Source organism: Neopelma chrysocephalum, unplaced genomic scaffold (genome assembly GCF_003984885.1).
Source record: "Neopelma chrysocephalum unplaced genomic scaffold, ASM398488v2 Primary Assembly neopelma1_67, whole genome shotgun sequence".
In the NCBI taxonomy this organism is placed as follows: Eukaryota; Metazoa; Chordata; class Aves; order Passeriformes; family Pipridae; genus Neopelma; species Neopelma chrysocephalum.
The window spans coordinates 8,140,465-8,161,556 of NW_020897726.1; the positions used below are offsets into that span (position 1 = coordinate 8,140,465).

At 39.4% G+C, this 21,092-nt stretch overlaps 1 protein-coding gene across 6 annotated transcripts in view; it reads right to left on the minus strand.

Moving 5' to 3' along the window:
• The window catches only part of ISPD (isoprenoid synthase domain containing), a 114,000-nt gene extending 94,886 nt beyond the window's left edge, over positions 1-19,114 (minus strand). For 2 of the 6 annotated variants that reach the window (XR_003534471.1, XM_027684716.1), the window contains exons 1-2: positions 18,741-18,940; positions 12,271-12,550 (exon numbers count right to left, since the gene is read on the minus strand). Coding sequence is in view for 5 of the 6 variants with exons in the window: in XM_027684716.1 (XP_027540517.1) it covers positions 12,271-12,550; positions 18,741-18,880 (420 nt within the window). In the remaining variant the exon portion in view is untranslated. Of the gene's footprint in view, positions 1-12,270; positions 12,551-12,752; positions 13,969-17,298; positions 17,422-18,740; positions 18,941-19,023 lie in introns of those variants that run through there. The other 4 variants (XM_027684717.1, XM_027684718.1, XM_027684720.1 and 1 more) reach the window with 4 other exon arrangements.
• Positions 19,115-21,092: the final 1,978 nt, after the last annotated feature.

Genomic DNA, 21,092 nt, shown 5'->3' on the forward strand with positions numbered 1-21,092 from the left:
TTAGATGCATGTATTCAGTGAATCCATAACCAGGGTGTGCTTTAAGATCAGATAACACAGTCAGTTCAAGGAAAGTTAAATCCAATATTAATGACATCTTTTATTACAAAATGAAGTATGAATGTTTAGACCACAGAAGCGTACACACAACATAGCAACTTGGCTAACACAACACAGTATAGCTTAATTTTATTGAAAATTCATAAAAAATAAAAATCCTAATTTTGTTTAAAATAAGGTAATATAAGGTAATAAAATAAAGAACCCAAACAGAACCAATTAAAATTTCCATAAGTATTATGGGGCGGGGCAGGGAGGGGGGGATGGAGTTTATCTCACAAGCAAGAAATCATCCAGCTTACAACAACACAGTGCAATATTCATCTGAGACCAATACTCCCCACCTACAACAAAATACAACAAGAATAAGTTATCAAAGAGCCAGAAGCTCCAAAAAAGCATGAAAACCAACAGTGTCACATGGTTGATCTGGTCATTTTGGGTAGGCAGAGTTGAAACAGAACAATGCTAAACAGCTGTAAAGCTCAAAAGTTGAATGATACAGACTAGGAAGAAAAAAACAGTTGCAGTGGCCCAAAATCGTTACAAAAAAATACCACAACTACAATTCCTTTTGTTTTAGAACAGTGTGGTAACAAGCTCAGACAACCACAGATCCTGCAAGCTGGCATACTAAAAAAAAAGTATGCTATGTCTTTGGCACGCCCTTGTCCCCAGTAGGCCCCAAGTACTAATGCAGACCCACAAAGTCTTACATGGCCAATCTGCAACCCTGAACTTCAAGTGAGTGGGAATCACAGCCTAAAACTTTACAGAATGCTGTCATAAATGGGCAAAATCTTCCACCCCTCTAATATGATTCCCTTCTACTTTTTAATCACATCAACAATACTCTTGTTCATTCATAGCTTCTATCACCCTGAAATTCATTTTCCCTATGCTTTCTATCTTCTCAGCTGTCTGGTAGCATTAAGTGTACATTTTATGTTTTATTTATTTTATATTTTAATCATCCTAACTAATAATTCAATGTTTTAAAATTACTTAGGAATAGGTCTGATATCAAACACATAAAAGCAAGCCTGTGAGTATTAACTTAAAAAGAATCCTCCTATTCTTAATGCCTTTACATGTTTTCTCAATATTCATATTTATAAATTTTAATTCTTTCATCAGAGTTGTTTTCAACTCTGACAAGCAAAATAGCACTGAAGCAAGACTCACAAATAATTTAGCCACCCTGCCTTAGAAAAAATAAACTTGCATTGCATATATTCACTGAAAATAGAACCACATTAGAAATACATTTTCATAATTTCAAAGCAGCTGACTTCTTTGAAACTGTATGCTGAAGACTGTGGGGCTTGTCACACTTCGTAGGACAACTACGTACATCTTGAAATTCCATTAAAGTCAGTTTTATAAAAGTAAATTTAATAAACACACAAAAAATTTTATCCTGCTTTTCCATTAAGACCAGGATTGCATTAGGACAGTGTCGAAATACATAACAATATCAACCAATGTTAACGTAGACAAGCTAGGTATCTAACAGTTTACAAATATGTCCCAGAATGTTTTTTGTTGGGTGAAAGAATATTTATATGTTTCCAAACACAACCATCTCATAAGGATTTCGGTCTAAATTAGGTCTGGCTAGGAACTAGCAAAAGAAGTTCAGCATAACTATGACTAATTTCTTCTTATTTTATTACATCAAACTGTTTCCACATGTTACTACACGGAAAGTATTCTTTTACGCAGAGCAAACTACTTTCCAGGAAGGGCATTCACAGCCATCTACAGTATGTAAAAAATACAGAAATAAATATAGTATTTGTGACGCATGAAACAGGTAGAAACTTGCATTTCTATTCAGACATCTGCACTCAAACTAATTGTATCTATAGTAATCAACATACTTCAGCCACATTCAGTAATTACCATTTAAGTTAGAAGAATTGTCTCTACTGAAAGATTTCTTATTTCATATGATTTATCAAACAGAATCTTGAAAGCAAATTCAGAAACTTAATTATAAGATTAAAATATTTCACATATTTAAAAGGATGTTCTTTTCAAATTTCTTCTATTGTAAATCTGAAGGGAAGAATATCTATTAAAACAAAGACATATAACTATTGTCGTAAAATAAAGCAATTAGAGAATTACTTCTAATGCACATTCAAGGTATAGCACTGAAATATCATTTTATTTTCTTATGTTTCTTTTTTTCTTTTCGTTTTCTGCATTTTGTATCCAGCTCTTTCTAGGGCTATGGGTTTTTTTCTCTATAACCAAAAGCTTTATTCTGTGAGAAGTTGTATGATTCCACTGCAGAGATGGAAGATGTAGAGAAATCCTAGCAAAACAATTCTATTTCGATGGAAAAGCTGGCGGCATAAACAAAATAATGACACCAACTATAAGCCACCATCTGATACAGAAGTGCAGTTGATAACAGTTCGACCATATGAGCAACTTAGGTGTGAACACTCGTTCAAGCCCAAACTAGCCAAACTTCCAAACTGAACTGCTACAAGCTTGCACATAGTCCACAGAGTTCTGTACCCAAAACCCACCTGCTTTCTGTATAGCAAGGTAAGGCAGTGGTCTGGCTGCATGGTTTCAACTCAAACCTGTCACCATCTGCCCCATAAGTCCTTCTGTTAATGTCACATCCAAAAGAGCCCCCCAAACCAGTACCTCAGCTGCACACATCTCTTGAAGGACCACATGGAGCATGCAACCAATCAGGACTATAGGACAACCAAGATGACTCATTAAAGAACAGCAGACCACAATAAAGGTAGAGGTACTCTCATTATCATGCAGAAACATTAGTTTGAGTCTGGGGCATAACATACTTTCACCCGCATTCACACCCAAACTCTACCATGTAGTACAGACATCACTTGTGTGACTGTGCTGTGGTGGGGTCAGGATTCCTTCTACCTATTCATTCTGCCAACAAACAAGTATAATCTGCAACCTGGACAACATCTAATGTATCCATAAGAAATTAAGGCTGAAGAAATAAAGGCTACCTTCTTTCTGCCAGGTATCTTCTGCCTATATATTCTGTAAGAAAAAGAACAGTTCTTACATACCTTATTCTTAATTTTGTTGAAGGAAAAAAAACCAACAAAATTCGCAGTCCTTATGGGCACAGCATGTTTGATTCTCATTACTGAGCACTAAAATTCTCTTATGTAGGCAGTGTCTCCAGCCAGTTCAATTCCAGCTGTCTTGACACATTTGCTCTGGCAGCTTTTAATTGCCCAAGGACAGAACTGGTTGAAATGTTAAACAAGCCTGGTCTAACACAGATATTAAACCTAATCATCAGCCAGACAAAAAGAAGGTTAATTAGAACACATGTAAGGAGTTTTGAATACTATGAAAAAAGGCTTATATGCTAAACTTCACCTAATTTCCTTAAAGTCTGTTTACCCAGCTGGCTAGAAGCAACAGTCAAACTCACTAAAATTGGGCACATGTTAATCTTAAACCAACACGAGGAAGGAAGAAGTTATAATTGTGTTTATTCCTAGCTGCAAAAGAGGGGATGTTTAATCAGAAATTTAATATACACTTTGATCCAATGTTAATGAGCTGACACAATGTTGTACATTGAACTGACTTCAAAGATATGGGATGCCTTAAACAAATGTAATGTATATTTATGACACTGTTTAAGAAAAAGAAAACATTTCTTCTAATGAGGTCACCTTTATCAGAACATACTATCTGAGTAACTGGGGATAGTACACGTACATCAAGACATGTCAGAGCTCCAATTAGCTATGGCAAACTACAGAAGATAATAGAAACTGTTGCTCAAAAATTAAGAGCGCGCATGTTCTTTACATAATTTCTGGTTTTTTGTATTTAAAGCATTTACCTCTAAGCATCAGTAAATATTGTTTTGCTCTAATCAACCACGTGCTAAATTCTAAATGTTGTTCTGTGGAAAAAATAAGATTTCACCAAGAAAATAAAAAATATTTCCTTCAAAAAGACAGAATAATAGGAATATGCAACTGAAAATATATATGTATATGTATATAAAGTAGAGGAAGAAAGCAAAACTGGGCATATCACAGGCTGCAATTTTTCAACACACAGCACTGAAAACAAGGTCAAAAACATACCATAAGTGGAAAAGAAGCAAAATCAAGAACATACATATGCACTAAGGAAAAGTGAAGGGCAGTACTGCAAACAACGATACAACAATTATGTGAAGTTTTGATTTCACATTAAAATCAGATTTTTTTAAAAAAAGTAGACTGAAAATAAATTCTAAGAATGTCATTTATGTTGCTCAAGTATCGTGAATTACCGCCACAAATTTTTAATACAATAAAGCATAAAATTACAAAAGTTAGCAGGATTAAACCAATACAAACATTTTTAATGTGCCATACAAATTATACAGCATTTCTTCTAGTGCATTCTTTGTGAGAAATTCAAGAATGGTTAAGGAAGTTAGTGTTTTTCATAGATACAATAGTACTGTATATTCCGTAAAATACATTTTGTCATATTATTAGCCAAAAAAGGTCTTATTACCTTACTCAACATATTTAGCTATTTTTTCATCACAGTGCAATAACTGATAATGTTTAACAACACAGTCTTATTCATTAAGGTTTTGTTTTCTTCTTCATAGATTTTTTTAAAGTATTTTAAAGTTTGTATAAAGTCTATATAATGCTACCGAAGATCCATACTAAGTATATGACCCAGACCACACATAGCATCCCCCACCTAAAGAGCAGCACATGCTGGTATAGAGCTTCAAGGCTTTCTTACAGCATATTTATTCTTTTCAGTTGTCAGCAATAGTTGTACATTATACACAATTACGATGGATTCTATAAGATCCATAATTCAGCCTAAGCAATTCAAACATTTCAAAGCAAATCACATGGCCCATATGCTACCATCAGTTTTCATTATATTTAGAAGTATTTTAAAGCATACTTAGAGCTTTACATTTGGCATTCATTCAACATAACTGACAACAACATGAGCTACCAGCACTTTCTTGTTCTAACCTGTGCTGTACTGCAAATCTAGGAGGCAAAAATTAAACAGAACATTTGCTATAAAAGTTAATGAACTATGAAAACAATAAATTTTGCCTCTAAAATTAATAAGACTGTTTATTTTACTTTGGCAGGATAATATTACTTTGCATTAACAACTAATGAAACACAATTTACAGTCAGCAAGCCATCTTTCATACCCCAAATACTGATTTACATGGCAAAAAGCTATCAGTGAGCATGCACTGCGCCACAAAGGATTTTGCATAGTAGAGTAAAACAACATAAAGATGAGTTAACATTTGTATTCAGTAGAATTGAAATCTTGACACTACTGCTACAGGTCTTACAATTGAGTTTAAGAACTTCTTTAAGAAGAATGTTTTACCTCCAGACAGCATATGCCATTACAAAATCAACCATATAATGATGTGAATGCTACTGATCCACTACTTATCATTAAATACATAATTTGCATCATATTATGAAGAAAAAAGAAAAAAATCTTGAGGTTGTAGGACGACTCTTGCACAATTTAATCAACCAAATGCAGTCTTTAATTAATAACTTTCCCACACAGAGTACTGAGCAATCAAACCCACGGCACTATAGACTGTGGTCATGCAGTGCTCTAAAGCAACCCTGCACTTGCTTATCAAATGTCTTTGCCTTCTGAACTCGCTCAGCTGCTTCCCTTGGAACTGCTTGTGCCCTCTGCTTGCAGGAAACCTTGCACCTGAGCTTCTTTCTCATACAGCCCATTAGATTCAAAATTTCAAGTCATCTCTTTATACAAGCTTCATCCAACACTTCCTCTGTTATCAAGGGCCTCGTAAAACAGATCATCACACCTTATGATGTCACTTTGGCTCCGATAGTGACTTTAATACACATGTGTGAATTTGATACCTCATGAATTCTCTCCTACATGCTCCAAGGCTCCTCAAGGCTGTATTACAGCCCACTTACTTCTTGGAAACAGAAGGGTAAGCACAGAACCAGTCCAGCAGACTATTACAGCATATGAAACAGGCCAAGTTGGCCTTCAGAAGCTTCACCTAACCTGCAGGGCTGGTGGTGTTCCTCCCACAACCACTGAGATCACAGACTCTGCCAAAATGCAGCTGGTGACATTTCTGGATGAAAACTCAGATAATCTTTCTTTTCAGTTCCCTTTTTTTTTTTTCACTTTTCACCTTTTGGTGAAAAAGGGAAAAATTTACATGCCTAATCCTTAGCCAGAGAGATATGGCTAAGAATCTCTTCCAGATCTCCCCATGTAGGAGTTTCTAGAATGATCCAAGGCCTTTATTCAGCTTCTCACACATGTTGGATAAGATAAGATTTCCCTTATTTTAAGGAATTGTTCTTTAATCCTTTTATCTGCTGCAGGAAGGAGAAACCCGAGTGACTAAATAGACATATCTTCACTAAAAGATGCTTCATTTCCCAAAAGTCATATTGTTTTCTCAGATAAAGCATATAGATTTTAACTACCCTCAAGTCAACAGCAGTATTGTACACATAGTTCTCTAAATTTAAAGAAAATACATTTTATAGACACTACATAAGAACGACCTCAGCAACCACTTAAGTACGGGAAACTGTGCTCAAAATTTATTTGCAGGATAAACTAACCCTCCCTAAAAAAAAGTAAGGTAAAAATTACTCTGTGTGTAGACTTCCAGAAGCTAAGAAATGGTGGATCAAGTCACCTTTTAAAAAGGTGACTAGTAGTGTTAGGCACAGCTGGCTCTGTTAGTACAACACAGAAATGCTGCAAAGAAGAAAGGAAGATTACATTTTAAGTTTCTGTCTATGATATATTTATTTCCGTTGGTTGAGTTGCATCCTTCCTAATAAATGCAATGAATACTCTAAATCACTTAAATTGAGACTGGGAAACGACAGACCTGTTTCTCCCCTTACCAGTGTATTCCAACTATCAAACGTTACATCTTGTTAGGACTAAGACTTCAAGTATTTAATAACAACACATTCGTCAACAACTTGATTGAGAAGGTTATAACTTTCTATGGGACCAACAACGCCATAAGCTATGGAAACATCACTATGCTTTCAATAGTTATCCATTAAAAAGGAACAATGCATTGTATTTTCTGTACAACAGCAAAACTACACTTGGTTTTTTCACACATTCAGAAAAGTTTCAGAGCTACTGAAGAGCTTCTGATCTTCACAATAATGTAGAATCATAGAACAGTTTGGGTTGGAAGGGACCTTTAAGGATCAGGTAGTCCAATCCTACTGCAATGAGCAGGGACACCTTCAACAACATCAGGTTGCTCAGAGCCCTGTCCAACCTGACCCTAAACGTTTCTAGCAACGGGGCGTTTCCCATCTCTTTGGGAAACCTGTTCCATTGTTTCACCACTGCCATTGTAAAAAATTTCTATATCTAGTCTGAATCTACCCTTTTTTAGTTTAAAATCATTACTACTTCTCCTATTTCAATAGACCCCGTTTAAAAGTTTATCACCATCTTGTAAATGAGCACCCTGTAGGTATCAAAAGGCCACAATAAGGTCTCCCCAGAGCTTTCTCTTGTCCAGGCTAAATGACCCCAGCTCTCTCAGCCTTTCTTCATATGAGAGGTGTTCATCTGATCATTTTTGTGGCCCTCTACTGGACCCACTTCAACAGGTCCATGTCTTTCTTGTGCTGAGGGCCCCAGTGCTGGATGTAGTACTCCAGGTGGGATCTCATGAGATTGAAGTAGAGGGGCATAATCACCTCCTTCGACCTGCTGGCCACACCTCTCCTGGCTCCAAGTGCATATTGTCAGCTCAGGGCCAGCTGACAATACCCACAAGTACCCCCAAGTCCTTTTCCGAAGGGTTCTCTCAATCCCTTTTTCCCAGAGCCTGTATTGATACCAGGGACTGTCACAGTTGAGGTGCAGGACCTTGCACTTGGCCATGTTGAATGTCAGTGTTCACAAAGGCCCACTTCTCAAACTTGTCCAGGTCCCTCTGTGTGACATCCCACCCCTCAGGCATGTCAACTGCACCACTCACCTTGCTGTCATCTCTAAATTTGCTGAGAGCGCACTTGATCTCACTGTCTGTGTCAATGATGAAGGTATTAAAGAGTATTGGTGCCAATACAGACCCCTGAGGGATACCACTTGTCACCACTCTCCACTTGGATGTTGAGCTGTTAACCATAACCCTCTGGATGCAACCAACCAAGCAATTCCTCATCCACTGAACAGTCCATCCATCAAATCCTTCTCTCTCCAATTTAGAGAGAAGGATATTGTGAAGGACTGTCTCAAAGGCCTTAGAGAAGACCAGACAGGCAACACCCATAGCTCTTCTCTTGTCCACTGGTATAGTCACTCCACCATAGAAGCCCCCTAGGTTGGTTAGGCAGGATCGGCCCTTGGTGAAGCCATGACAGCTTTCTCAAATCACCTCTCTGTCCTCCATGAGCTTTACCATAGCTAAGAGCATGTAGGTCTTAAAATGTTTTATTCTAAAATTGCTTCATAATCCCTACTATTCACTAGTAAGTATTTTTACATTGACGTCAGTCAGTCTCCTAAACTGCAGAACTCATTCCACCAGTGAAATAAAAATCACGTCAAGATGGTAATTGTAGTCTCTTCAGTTCTTGATTCTGTTTTTGCACAAGGGTCTGACAGGACAGCAGGAGCCTCCCAAAGCACCAAGCATACAATGGAAGTATAACTTCTGAGAACATAGGCAGTGGATGACTTCAGATGACCCAGGGTATAAATATGATGCAGTCTTTGCAGCTGGATAAAATCAATCTTTGAGTATAACAAAGAAAACAAGGACAATGTTTACAATATTCTATATACGACAAAACCAAAGGGAATAAGAAAACATAAAAAGACAATCACTTTCAACAGAAGAAGTACAAAGAAAGGTCAAAACGGGCAGAACTGCTCCAGCATTCCATCCCCATTCAAGTGCACCAACCAGATCATCTTATTTATCCACCCAAGTCCTCCTTCAACTTCAGTGGAGAAAAACAGGTGTTTTTCAATTTTGAGTATTGTAACTCAACAATCATAGACAGCAAAATAAAATGTCTTCTGTAAGTGGCTGAAAAGAACAGCATCCACAGGAGTGCGTGTCTCCTGCTCTAGCCTCCCGCTGCAGTGAGACTGATAATGGCAGCACTGGCAGGAACAGGCTGAGCATAATGTGCAGTGTTTTCTGTCTGGGGGTATTATTTTGACTGACTGCCTATGTGAGAGTCCATGAGACTGAGTACCACTGTACAGCTGTATTGGCATGTAAGCTTTGTTCATATCCTTGCTAAAGCTTACAATAAAGTAACGATGTTAGACAGCTTCCAGAAACTAGCTTTTAAGAGTGCCATTTTGACTTAGTCCTTTTGAAATAATAAACTATACTTTCAAATCTAGTTTATGTTAACTAGACAAAGAAAGTCTTTGACTGTATGTGCCTTCTTTCTTTAAATTCTCCATAGCAGAACTGACAAGTTCCCCCCCGCCTTCCTGATTTTTTTTCTTGTAAGCATTTTTCTTTTTAGTTATGTTGTTTAAAATGCAATGTTGGCAATGAGATATTGCTAGAGGCTTTGGACTCATGCCTTCTGAAGCTTCCACTTTTCCCAACTTTTACTAGCAATAAAGAATTTGTGTCTAGAAACATGTAATTTTAATTGCAAAATTACTCCAAAAACATAAATGGAACTTAATTGGTTACAAAATAATATTTTCACATAATCAAGGAATTGTTTGAGGTATTTAAGGCATAATTTATTAGTTCTGGTTAAGGTGCACATTTTGATTCCTACAGGCAAATAACAAACAGATTAGTAAGTGTAATTAAGCAGTTTATTTGTCTGACAATTGGCAGCTAGCAGTGCAATAACTTACTTGATCAATTGCCATTTTAAAGAACATTAAAGCTTCTCATAATTATGCTATCTATATGGTATGCAGATGAATAACAATACAGCATTACCCTTAACACAAGTGATTTAATATGATGTTTCTGCCAGGTTTTCTACCTTTCTATATTATGCAAAAGGAAGTAATTACTTTTTGTACTGAAAGATTGAAAAACTGACTCCCCTTCAGATATACAAAGAATCTGACCATAGGAAGAACTACAGATGATAGCTTCTCTCAATCCATTTTTTCCTGATACTCAAAGCCATGCATATTAGTTTTGAGAAAGAGTCATAGTTTTCCATTTAGCTCTTCAGAATTCTGCAGCTGTCAAGTGAAGGCAGCCACCTGTCTCTGGGAGAAAGCCTTTCCAATTCATTACATAAAATAAAGTTCTTCTTATGTTCCTTAACTCAAATACTTTGTCAGGTAACATCAACAGTGCACAGCTCTTGGGGTCCATTTCCATAAATAAATACCATACACATTTCAGACAGAAATACAATGGCACATGTACAAGATCACCTTTTTGAGACCAAATGATACTTCAGTGATCCAGGTAAGGAAATATTTACCAGTCAGAAGTTCAGATAAACTACAGTACACTGACTTGAGAAGGTCAATGGAGATTGCCTTGGTTCCCTACTGTTTTACTGAAAATGCCTTACATCCAATTAAAAAGAAAACCAGAAGAAAATATTACATTGAAATCACAAAAGTTTCAAGAAAAAAGTGAACAAGTTAAAAAACTTAAACACAAATTCAAATGAGACATGATATACCTTAACAAGCAAGACACCTAAACAAAAACACATTCAGGAAAGTTATTGTCATTTCAACTCAACATCAGTACAATTAACTCCATTCTTCTACCACTCTCAAATAATCACATTTAAAACTGATTTACAAAGAGGATTGATTTTAAAGTCTCTAGCAGAGAATCAATTCTGGAATGCTATTTTGTGCTACATGAGAAAGGTCAAAAACCTTGTTAAAATTCTAACAGAATTTAAGTTTTAATGACTGGAAACTTATGTTCTGGATCACTGACAATTAGAGAGTAGAGTTTCTATTTTATTACCATTTCTTAATAAGCCTATCTACAAAAGTACAGGCCTACTTGTAAGAGGCTCAATATATTTAGATTTCTAACAATGTTCTGAGAGACCTTACATAATTTGATTTTCATAATAAATATTTTAACAAGCCATACATTCCCCTTTCACACTAGGAGGTTTCAAAAAAATTGTGTAGGAGCACTAAGGAAATACTACAGTTCATTCTTTGGACTCATTATTCAACTGTCAAAGCTGTGAATCACCTGTCAATTAGCTTATCTTCTACCACATTTTCTGGAAAAGATAAGGAGTGGTACATTTTCCTAGATTTCTAGTACCCAAGCAATCTGCTGTCACTAACGGCTTCTACTTCAAACCATCTCCTTGAAGCAGGGAAGCATTATGCTATCTTATTAATGGAGAATTCAAGGACAAAGTGAGGATAACAAATCATACAAACAAGTCTGTGGCTAAGTCATGATTTCTCACATCTCTGACTTAGCCAGTTTATCCAACAGTTCTTGCTGCTAGTAAATGCCTTTCCTATCCTTCTACTTGCATAATACAACTTCTACCAACTCTTCCCCTTCACATATCACTTACTTTCTGAGAAATCCTCCTGGTTCCTGTGAATAATCCCAGTCCCCAGACGCAGTGATGAACAGGAGAATATCCAACCTATGGTTAGAGACTTCCCACTTCCCTTGTTTCCCAGCAGTTTGTAATGCTTACAAGTTCTAGATCAATTCAGCATTACTACAGAGATAGCTCTCTTGCTGCTTCTTCAGGGTTTGCATATAAGTTTGAGATGAAAACACAAAGTTTGAGAGTCAACCAATGCAGTACGTACAGTCTTTGGCTATTATTAGAAATCACTAACAGAACTGCTCTAGCATTAGGTGATAAGTCTGTATGGAAAAAAAGGTAAACTATCATTATGCAATCTACCTTTCAACTAACAAATTGCTGATTAATTCAATCTCTTACTGACAGTCTCTATGGCAATAATTATTCCCTGTAACAAATAACGCCTGCAGCATTTAAAAATGTCAACCTCCTCCACCTGACCTCTCTGCTTAATAGGAATTCTGGATCTGTTCTCCTTAAAAAAAAAATCACACATTAATACAATTGCTAGAAAATTCCTCATTTATCAGTCATGATTTTACGCTGGTTTTACATGTAAAAAGCACATTGCAGAGTCGCACTGCTGTATAGTACATACCCCATGTTCTTTAGCAGCCATAACCACTTTTGAAAGAATATCTTCTTCTACAAATGGCCTCACAGCATCATGGATAATCACTACTTCTGGTTTCTGGAGCAGATGGCTGGAAAATTCCTTCTCTGCAAATACTTTCAGTCCATTGAAAATTGACCGGTGACGACTTATTCCACCTTCTACTACTGTAACTCTTTTGTGGCCATATTTTTCAATGATAGTCTTCATTGTTTCAATATTTTCAGGAGAGACCACCACAATAATGTCAGATATCCAACTTATCCTAGAAAAAATAGTACAAAATCACAGAAAGTAGATATGAATTACTAAATAAAAGTAGAGATATGTGAAACAAAGAAACTCATAACAAAAATTCAAGATGGCTAAATAAAGCATCTCTCAGTATACTCAAGTCCATGTTTTCATAATGCAGTCCTAATGGGAGAGATATTACAGAGGATTTCTACCAATACATGGATACCAACCAACAAAACAGGAGTTCTGGGAATGGACTTGCTTCCAACAGCCACTTTGCAGAGGGGCACCTTCTGATAACCCTTCCAAAAGCCTTCAAAGCATTTCTTACTCCAGCCTCATTCCTAGCTTCAAACGGAATTTCAAAATCAATCAGTTACAGTTTATTAATCAGTTTCCAACAAATTGGTAAATCCTGGGACGTAGAATACTCCATGTTCCAAAAAAATAAGAGGATGAAGAAAAATTCTGAAACTAAGTTCACTATAAAGACAATCATGAGTAGTAATTGACAGATTCCTAATGAATTCATGATACTGTAACACTTGAATATTGACAGGAAATATTATACTGGTAGTTTGGAAAAAAAAATATACACACAAACGTTTCTGCTCTAGTACTCTAGGAAGCCAGAAAAATGTAAAAACATAGCTGTGCTAGGTAAGATTACAATAACATCAAAAGCATATTTTTAGAGAACTTCAAGCTGTTACTATTGTTATCTGCCTAGGTGTACAATAGATGGGGCGTCGGGGGGGTGGACAATGACCCACAAACCACAAGACAAAAAAGAGTCATAACGGAAGCAAAGCTAAAGTCATACTTGTGTCAAAGGACCTAGGAATACAAATTCAAGTCACACATGCATACTGTTCTTCAAAAAAAATGGAACACCACAATTCAAATCCATTTTAGTGTCCTATTTTCTAAATGTTATGTACAAAACATTAGAAAAAAGTGTCTCCACAAATGGCAGAAGAGTTTCTTAGCATGTCAGACAAGAAACTCATCAGACGAGCAATGATTAAAAAAAAAAAACTTACTATGTTAAAATTACCTACATATCCAACTAGAGAGAGAGATAAGTATTATATGGTCTCTCAAGTAAAACTAGTAAAGCTATTGAAACTAATTTTGCAGACAAAACAAGAATAAATGTACTAAATATTTCCAGTTAAAAAAATAAGTGTAAGAAATTTACAGTTCAGAACTACACAGGCTGAAGATTCTGGTTTCTGCAATAACACATGAGAAAGCATTGCCTAGAAACTATCCTTACTCCAAAAGAACAGTCATCTGTAATACAAACAAGTTCCCTAGAGCTATGAGAAACAATAGAACATCTTCCACCTTAGTATGGGTTGGTTTTTTGTTTTTTTTTTTGCAACTGATAAAACTCCATGGAAAACTATTTCAATTAATTTAAAAATAACTATTAAAAATAAAATGAATGGAAGTGCTATTAGCATTTTACAAAAGAAAAATATTTGTCCTTGTGTTCATTTTATTATTAACAAAGGCAGAAAATACAGCCAAACCAACATATTCTCAGCACTTTTGAAGTATAAGTTGTTCAAATGTAAAATCTTAACCATATGGTTTCAAGTTTCATTTCAACTTGTCACTCACCACAGGTTCATCAAAAGGTTTTAAAAACCTCTGAAATTAGTTCTGGCATAATCTTACATTTAGCCACAAAACTTAGCATCTCTGCATGACAAACTTAGAACTAGGGCAAAGTAACTGGATTCATCTCAGTTCTTTTGAATATCAAGAGTCAGTCATTTAAATAAAGCAAAATTCAAGAAGAGCTATTTCGCACTGAATGAGAACAAGTTCTGCACTTCTATTTGCAGAACAACTATAGCCTTACACAGTACCCAGAAACAGTGGACATTCTGCACATTCACTAGCTCTGCATAAGAAAAGCACTGACATTTCCTTTTGTGCAGTTAAATGAAACAGATTATGAGGCAACTGGGTAGCACACAGCATCTTCCAAGAAGAAGGGAAGAGAGCACAAGTACTGGCCAGCCTATGATAAATCTCTGCACAGGGTGGGTGGAATGGCTCAAGGTCTCCAGTGGGGTACAATATACAAAAAGTGACAGGATGCGGTCACAGCTCCACCCTGTGTCTGCATAAACACATTTGTAAACTTGAGTATGTCCTCCCTAAATTCATTCCAGACTCATATTCTACAATTAGACCTGGGATTTAGGGATGTAACCTATTCATATGAGAGTATAAAGTCATGCTCTAGCCTGATTACGTACCAGAACAGCTTAGGTTTTTGTCCCACCTAAACTCATGAAAAGTACTAATCCAGTAAAGTACGCTACAAATTTAATGAATAAGAACAGTGCACCGCACAGGTGCTTGCTCTTTTAAAGATCTGCTTATGGAAATGTTGCAAATGTTTTAATGAAGTAGAAAGTTACCAGTATACACTCAATCTGTCAGTAAATGAATCTTTTTTTCCTCCCTCAATTTGTCATATCATTTTCTTCAGAAAGATTTCACACTAAAATAATAAGTAGCTCAGGACCTGCTCAAATCCAATTTAAAAACACCATTTCAATTTTATAACTGTAATATTAGATCAAGATAACACAAGTTTCAGCAAGAATCAGCACAGTGCATGTAAAAGATCGTAATACTGTACCCCAATCTGCTTAAACAATACAGAACTCTAGTGCTTCCATACAACATAGGCTGTAGTTCTAAAGTGGAAAATCAGGTCTGACCAGATGAAACATAACAACTCCAGTTATAATCACTTTACAACTGCTTTAAGAAGACCTAAATACTGGCAGAAGGAAAGCAATGAGGCAGAAAAGTACTGTATGTTTGTTTCCTACAACTACTCGTCATCACCTACAAACAGACCTACTGCCTGCTGGAAAATAGTATTATTTCATTAAGTTTCAAAAAAAAAGTACAAACATTTATATTAGTCCATCTAGAATTCAAAGTAAAGGAGCTCATTAACTCAGCAGCAGATAAAGTTATTACATGACTTCTCAACACAAGCTGCAGAAGAAATTAAACAAAACCACTTTGAAACTGTATCACCTAAATGGCATCCTGAGGTACCGATGTGATTGAGGTTTAACCCTCCGTCAGTTCACTCACATACAACCAGTGCTAAGCCTGAAATCTGACATCAGGCTTAAATGCTCAGACTCAATCTCTTGCAACTCTCATTCTGCCAGTAACAAACTATTCAATACAACATACCAAAATCAGCAAAATAAGGCAAGAAGCAGGCAGTCACTGCTGAGACACCTTTAGCAGTGTTATACAGGATCTTTCATTGCCACAGAAACTCTTCAGAGGTGCAAGATTAATCATTATATCACTTTTGCTGGTCTTATTATTCAAACACCAAATTAGAAAAAGAACTATCAAGAACAACATGCATTTGCAGAATGCAAGCATAACTTCCTTTTGCTCCATAGCAGCTTTGTTATGATTTTATTGGTATATGAAAACCTGTATTTTTACAGTACAAAAATGGAAGCAGGAAGCTTTTAAGTCTGGTATATTAAGGAGGTTTGGAGGATCTTATGTACAGAAGCCATTCATTTTTTCCAGAAATAAAATGCTCCTTATGAGTCAGACAAAATAACAAAGATATGTTCATAAAGATTGCTATCATTATTTTTAGCTCATAAGCTATTTCAAGAATAAGCTAATGATAACTGGACAAAAAGAACTAGTTTCGCTCACCTCCTCTCCTAAGGGCATCATCTATGATTATTATTGGCAGGCCAGTGTTCTACATGCTATCATTCTATGCAACAGGATGCACTGCTTATTCATTCATGGTTGCTCTTGTCTCATCTGCACATTTTTCCACATCAATATTTAAGATTCTCACTCCTTTCAGCTGAATAGCATAAAGATGTTTTCTACCAGCCTTTAAAAAGCACATGCAAAGCAGCTGCACATCCTTGAACTGCTCATGTATTTGTCTATATATTACTACCTTTATTCCAGATTTAAAAAAGCTTAAAAATAGCCACATTAGCTGAGGTAATCAGTTCAACAGAAATTATTACAGGCTAAGAGGTCAATGATTCATTCAATACATCAGGTCAACAACAGACATCAGAAGATAGTATCAAGCTAAACACAAAACCTGCCACTTCTGGGTGACAGATTATGCAACTGCAGTTCCTCAGTATCACATTTTTGCTCTTACAGTCTCACAAAGCAAGAAAAAGGTACATCCTTTGTAGTTTCAAAGTCGGAAGTGAAAGTGTTGAGATGAAAGCGAAAGCCATTCCAAGTTTTGGAGTACATGGGTTCCCAGCTCTTCATACACATCTATACCAGTCAACAGTCTTCTGAACACTCCAGCTCAGTAGAGACAGCAGGAAGCTCTGCCTGTCAAAGCCCTGGCAGCGGTTATTGCACTACTAAGCAAAAGCACCAAGTTGTTACTCTCACAATCAGCTTGGTTGGACCGTACAATTAGAATTCAACCTTCTAATTTTTTGCAGCTTTAGGACATAAATATAATTTTGTTGCTCAAAATGCAGCTATTTTCTCAGAGCTTACTGGCAGTAAATATAAAGGGGTTTTTAGATGAATAATGCTTTATTTTCCTATGAATATAATTTCCTTCCCAAACCTCACTGTTCTCGTTTCCAGGTCTCCAATACAGTGAGTGAGGATATTATTCTTCTCTGTAGATTCTCATGACATTTTGGCAGAAATTACAGCTGTGGCAAGCTTTGGATCGGAGGTTTTGCTTACTGATATGCTTACCTTTGTGACTGGCTGCTGTTGAAAATTAAATAAATAAGAAATATTTCTTTCATAAAGTAACAAGTGGCCTGAGGGAAGCCTCTCTGGGTGGGAATGGAAAAAGAGTCACAATTTTGATGTTCTACAAGTTTCCATGAGTTCAGAACTTTGGTGCAAGACATGAAATTGCCAGCATCTCTCAATCTCCACTCCTTCCCATTTATCCTCTCTAAAAATCTAAAGGTTTGTTTTCCTAAAGTTACTGCAACACATCCAGAACACACTCCTACCTACTGTGTTTCACATGACACTACATAAAAGACTTATATTATATTAACGTTTGACAGTAATATATTAACTGTCAGTCACATGCCTAGAACTCAACGGTCTTATGAAAAGGAAAAAACCCTGGCTGCTAATAGATCCCATTACTTGAATCCTTTGCTCCAACACAGAATCACAGAATGTTAAGGATTGGATGGAACCTTAAAGATCATTTAGTCCCAACCCCTCTGCCATGGCCAGGGACACCTCCCACTAGACTAGGTGGCTCAAGGCCGCATCCAAGCTGGCCTTGAGCACTGCCAGGGCTGGAGCATCCACAACCTCCCTGGGCAACCTGTTCACCACCTTAAGAATGACAAATTTATTCCTAATATCTAACCTAAATTTCACCTTTCAATCTGTACGTCTTATTCCTCGTCCTATCGCTACAACATAGCCATAGAAAAGTTACATGTGCAGCTTCATCCTACATATGCTTCCAGTCCAGCAACTACGACTTAAACGAACCTTTTTGCTTTAAGCCTCCTGCCGATGCAAGGTGTTTTACCATGGCCAGCAGCGAAGCACAATGCGGTGCTATACACCACTGAGTGCATTCACCTCACCATGAGGAGTGGATCTTTTTTAGAGGCCTCTGGACACTACTATAAGGACCATCTCCAACGGCTGGGGCAGCACAGATCTTTTCTCAAGGCTGATAAGTAGCATTATGACTGTCTCCAGCAACTGTGGTAGGCTCGCAGCTCACCAAACCCGCCACTGCAGCCACAGCAACCCTCGAGCTTCGAGGCTGAAGAGGCCTCGAACCCGCGATCTCCGGCATCCATGGAATGTACCACAGCTTCGAGGCACGGGCAGGGCTGTGGGGGGAGAGCAGAGCCGCCCGGGATGGCGGTCCGGGGGCCAGGCTGTGCTGGGGGAAGCGCCCAGGTCCCGCCTGGTACCTGTGCCCAGATGAGCGGGCCAGTCACACCTTGTTCCCTGCCCCGCTGTTGCTCCCTGCACAGTCTAACCGGGCGGGGAGGGATGAGGAGACACCACAGCGCAAACCAGACCCGCCCAGGGCCTGCGGCGAGGGCAACGCGACTGCCGGCGGCTCTCCAGGGACCGGGGCAGGGCGAGGGCCGGCTGGGGCCGGCGGGGCGCGGTCGGGGAGCCGGGCGGCGCCGCCTCGTTACCTCTCCATGGCCCGCACTGCGTAGCTGACGAGCGGCCTCCCCTGCACGGCGCAGAACTGCTTGGGAGTGGCGCCTCCCAGGCGCTCCCCGCTCCCGCCCGCCGGCAGCACGGCCGACACCGACACACCGCCGGGCTCCATCTGCGCGGGGTCCCGCGGCGCCTCTGCTCTGCGCCCCCCGCGGCAGGAACGACACAACCGCCCGCCCGCCCGCCTGTTTTATTCGCCTGCGACGTCCGCGACCCAAAGAATCCAGCGCACACCGGGCCCTACTCCTCGCCCACCCCGCGCTACACGAGGCCCCACCGGGGCTCCGCCGGGCGCGGGCAGTCCCGCGGGATGAGCCTGGGCCAGGGAGCGCCCGGGGTACCGTGGCAGAACGACAGCGGTCACACAGCGGGACAACCGGGGGACAGTGCCCACGGGCCCTTTAAATGGCCGGCGCGCGGGTGACTCCGGGTGGGCGGGGCCGGGGCGCGGGGCGGGGCCGCGCTGAGGGGCGGTGCGAGCCGCGTCCCGCCCTGCCCCGCCCGTCCCGCCGGGCGCCGCGGGATCCGGGGCTTCCGTGGAAGCGGGCGGGATGTCGTGCTTCAGTGAGGAAATAGACACACCGCGTTTGGCGCCGAGGGGAAGGTGGGCTCACCGCGATCCCAGCCGTGGGCTTGCGTCCTCCTGAGGCTGGCTGGGGACACTGGTCATATTGTGGGGATTGTTGCCTTTCATCCTAGGAGAGAGAGGTTGGAATGAGATCATAGAATTCGTAAGGTTGGAAAAGGCCTCTAAAGTCATTGAGTCCAACCGTTAATCCAGCACAGCCATGTTCAGTGTTGAACCATATTCCCAAATGTCACATTCACACACCTTTTGAACACTTCCAAGAATAGTGATTCCACCACTTCCCTGGGCAGCCTGTTCCAATGCCTGACAGCCCTTTCGGTGAAGAAATTTTTCTTGATATCCAATCTTAATCTCCCCTCTTAACTTGAGGCCGTGTCCTGTCATCCTGTCATTGATTGTCTGGGAGAAAAGTCCAACACCCACCTGGCTACAACTTCCTTTCACATAGTTGTAGGGAGTGATAAGGTCACCTTGGAGCCTTCTTTTTTCTCCAGGCTAAACAACCCTAGCTCCCTCAGCCACTCTTCATAGGATTTGTGCTCTGCTCCCTTCAGCAGCTTCATTTGCCCTTCTCTGGACACAATCCAGCACCTCCATGTCCATCTTTCAGTGGGTGGCCCAGAACTGAACACAGTACTCAAGGCATGGCCTCACCAGTACCAAGTACAGAGGGACAATCATTGCCCTAATCCTGCTGACCACACTATTCCTGATACAAACCAGGAGGCCACTGGCCTTTTTGGCTACCTAGACACCATGTCGGCTCATGTTCAATTGGCTGTCAACCAACACCTCCAGGTAAAACACTGGGAGAGGCTGCGGTGTTCCAGCTCATCTTATAGTCTTACTGTAGGCAGTAGCCGAGACAGTTTGATTGAAAAATTCCTAAAGGTGATATTGATTAAGTGGCAGAGGAAACAGTCCAAGAAGGAGGGGGTTTGCTAAGCATGACATTAGAGCACATATTTGTAAACAGGAAAATAGGTCTCTGGTTGATGTGTCTGCCTTCACTGTACATCTTAGGCTGTAACTTGAGTATATTTAAATACCATAGCTACAGTCTATCCTCATCTGAAAGTTTTATGTATTTCACTGAAATTATGCCATTGCATGTCTGAAAGGACAGTTGGGAGCTTGTTGCTGCTTCTCAGGGAAGAGCAAGGGCCAGCTACTCCAAAAGGGAGGGGGAGCCTAGAGCAGAGCATGGTATCAAGGCAGGTGAGAAAAGTAGCCTCACCAACAAAGAGCCAGGATGCTAAGGATGAGCCAGGATGCTAAGGACCAGGACCTCAGTGTCAGGCATAGAGATCACTTGGCCTCAGTGAGGTGACAGGTCCTAAGGCAAGCCAGGATGCCAAGCCAATTTGTGTGGCTCAAGGTCAGGAGGGCATAAAACAAGGTGCAGACATAGGGGACCAACAGTAAAGACTGCTTAGAAGGAGGAGGAGGAGGAGGAGGAAAGGACGGTCAGGACCTTTATTCTAGCTATCTTCATAACAGCTCTTATTAGTGGAAGAGCTAACTTTGGACTTGACAAGCTAGACTCCTTAACTCAGCCATCTAAACTTGTTGAAGGTGGGTGCACTCAGGGCCCTAACACTGTCCTCTTTGACATTATTTTGAGGAAAAAATAAGTGTCCTATATGCAGGCTGTCCTAAAATTGCCAGAGGCTTTAGAGTCTGCAGGATTTTTTGAGCTATTCTGCATATCTTCAAGAAGCTGACATTTATAGCT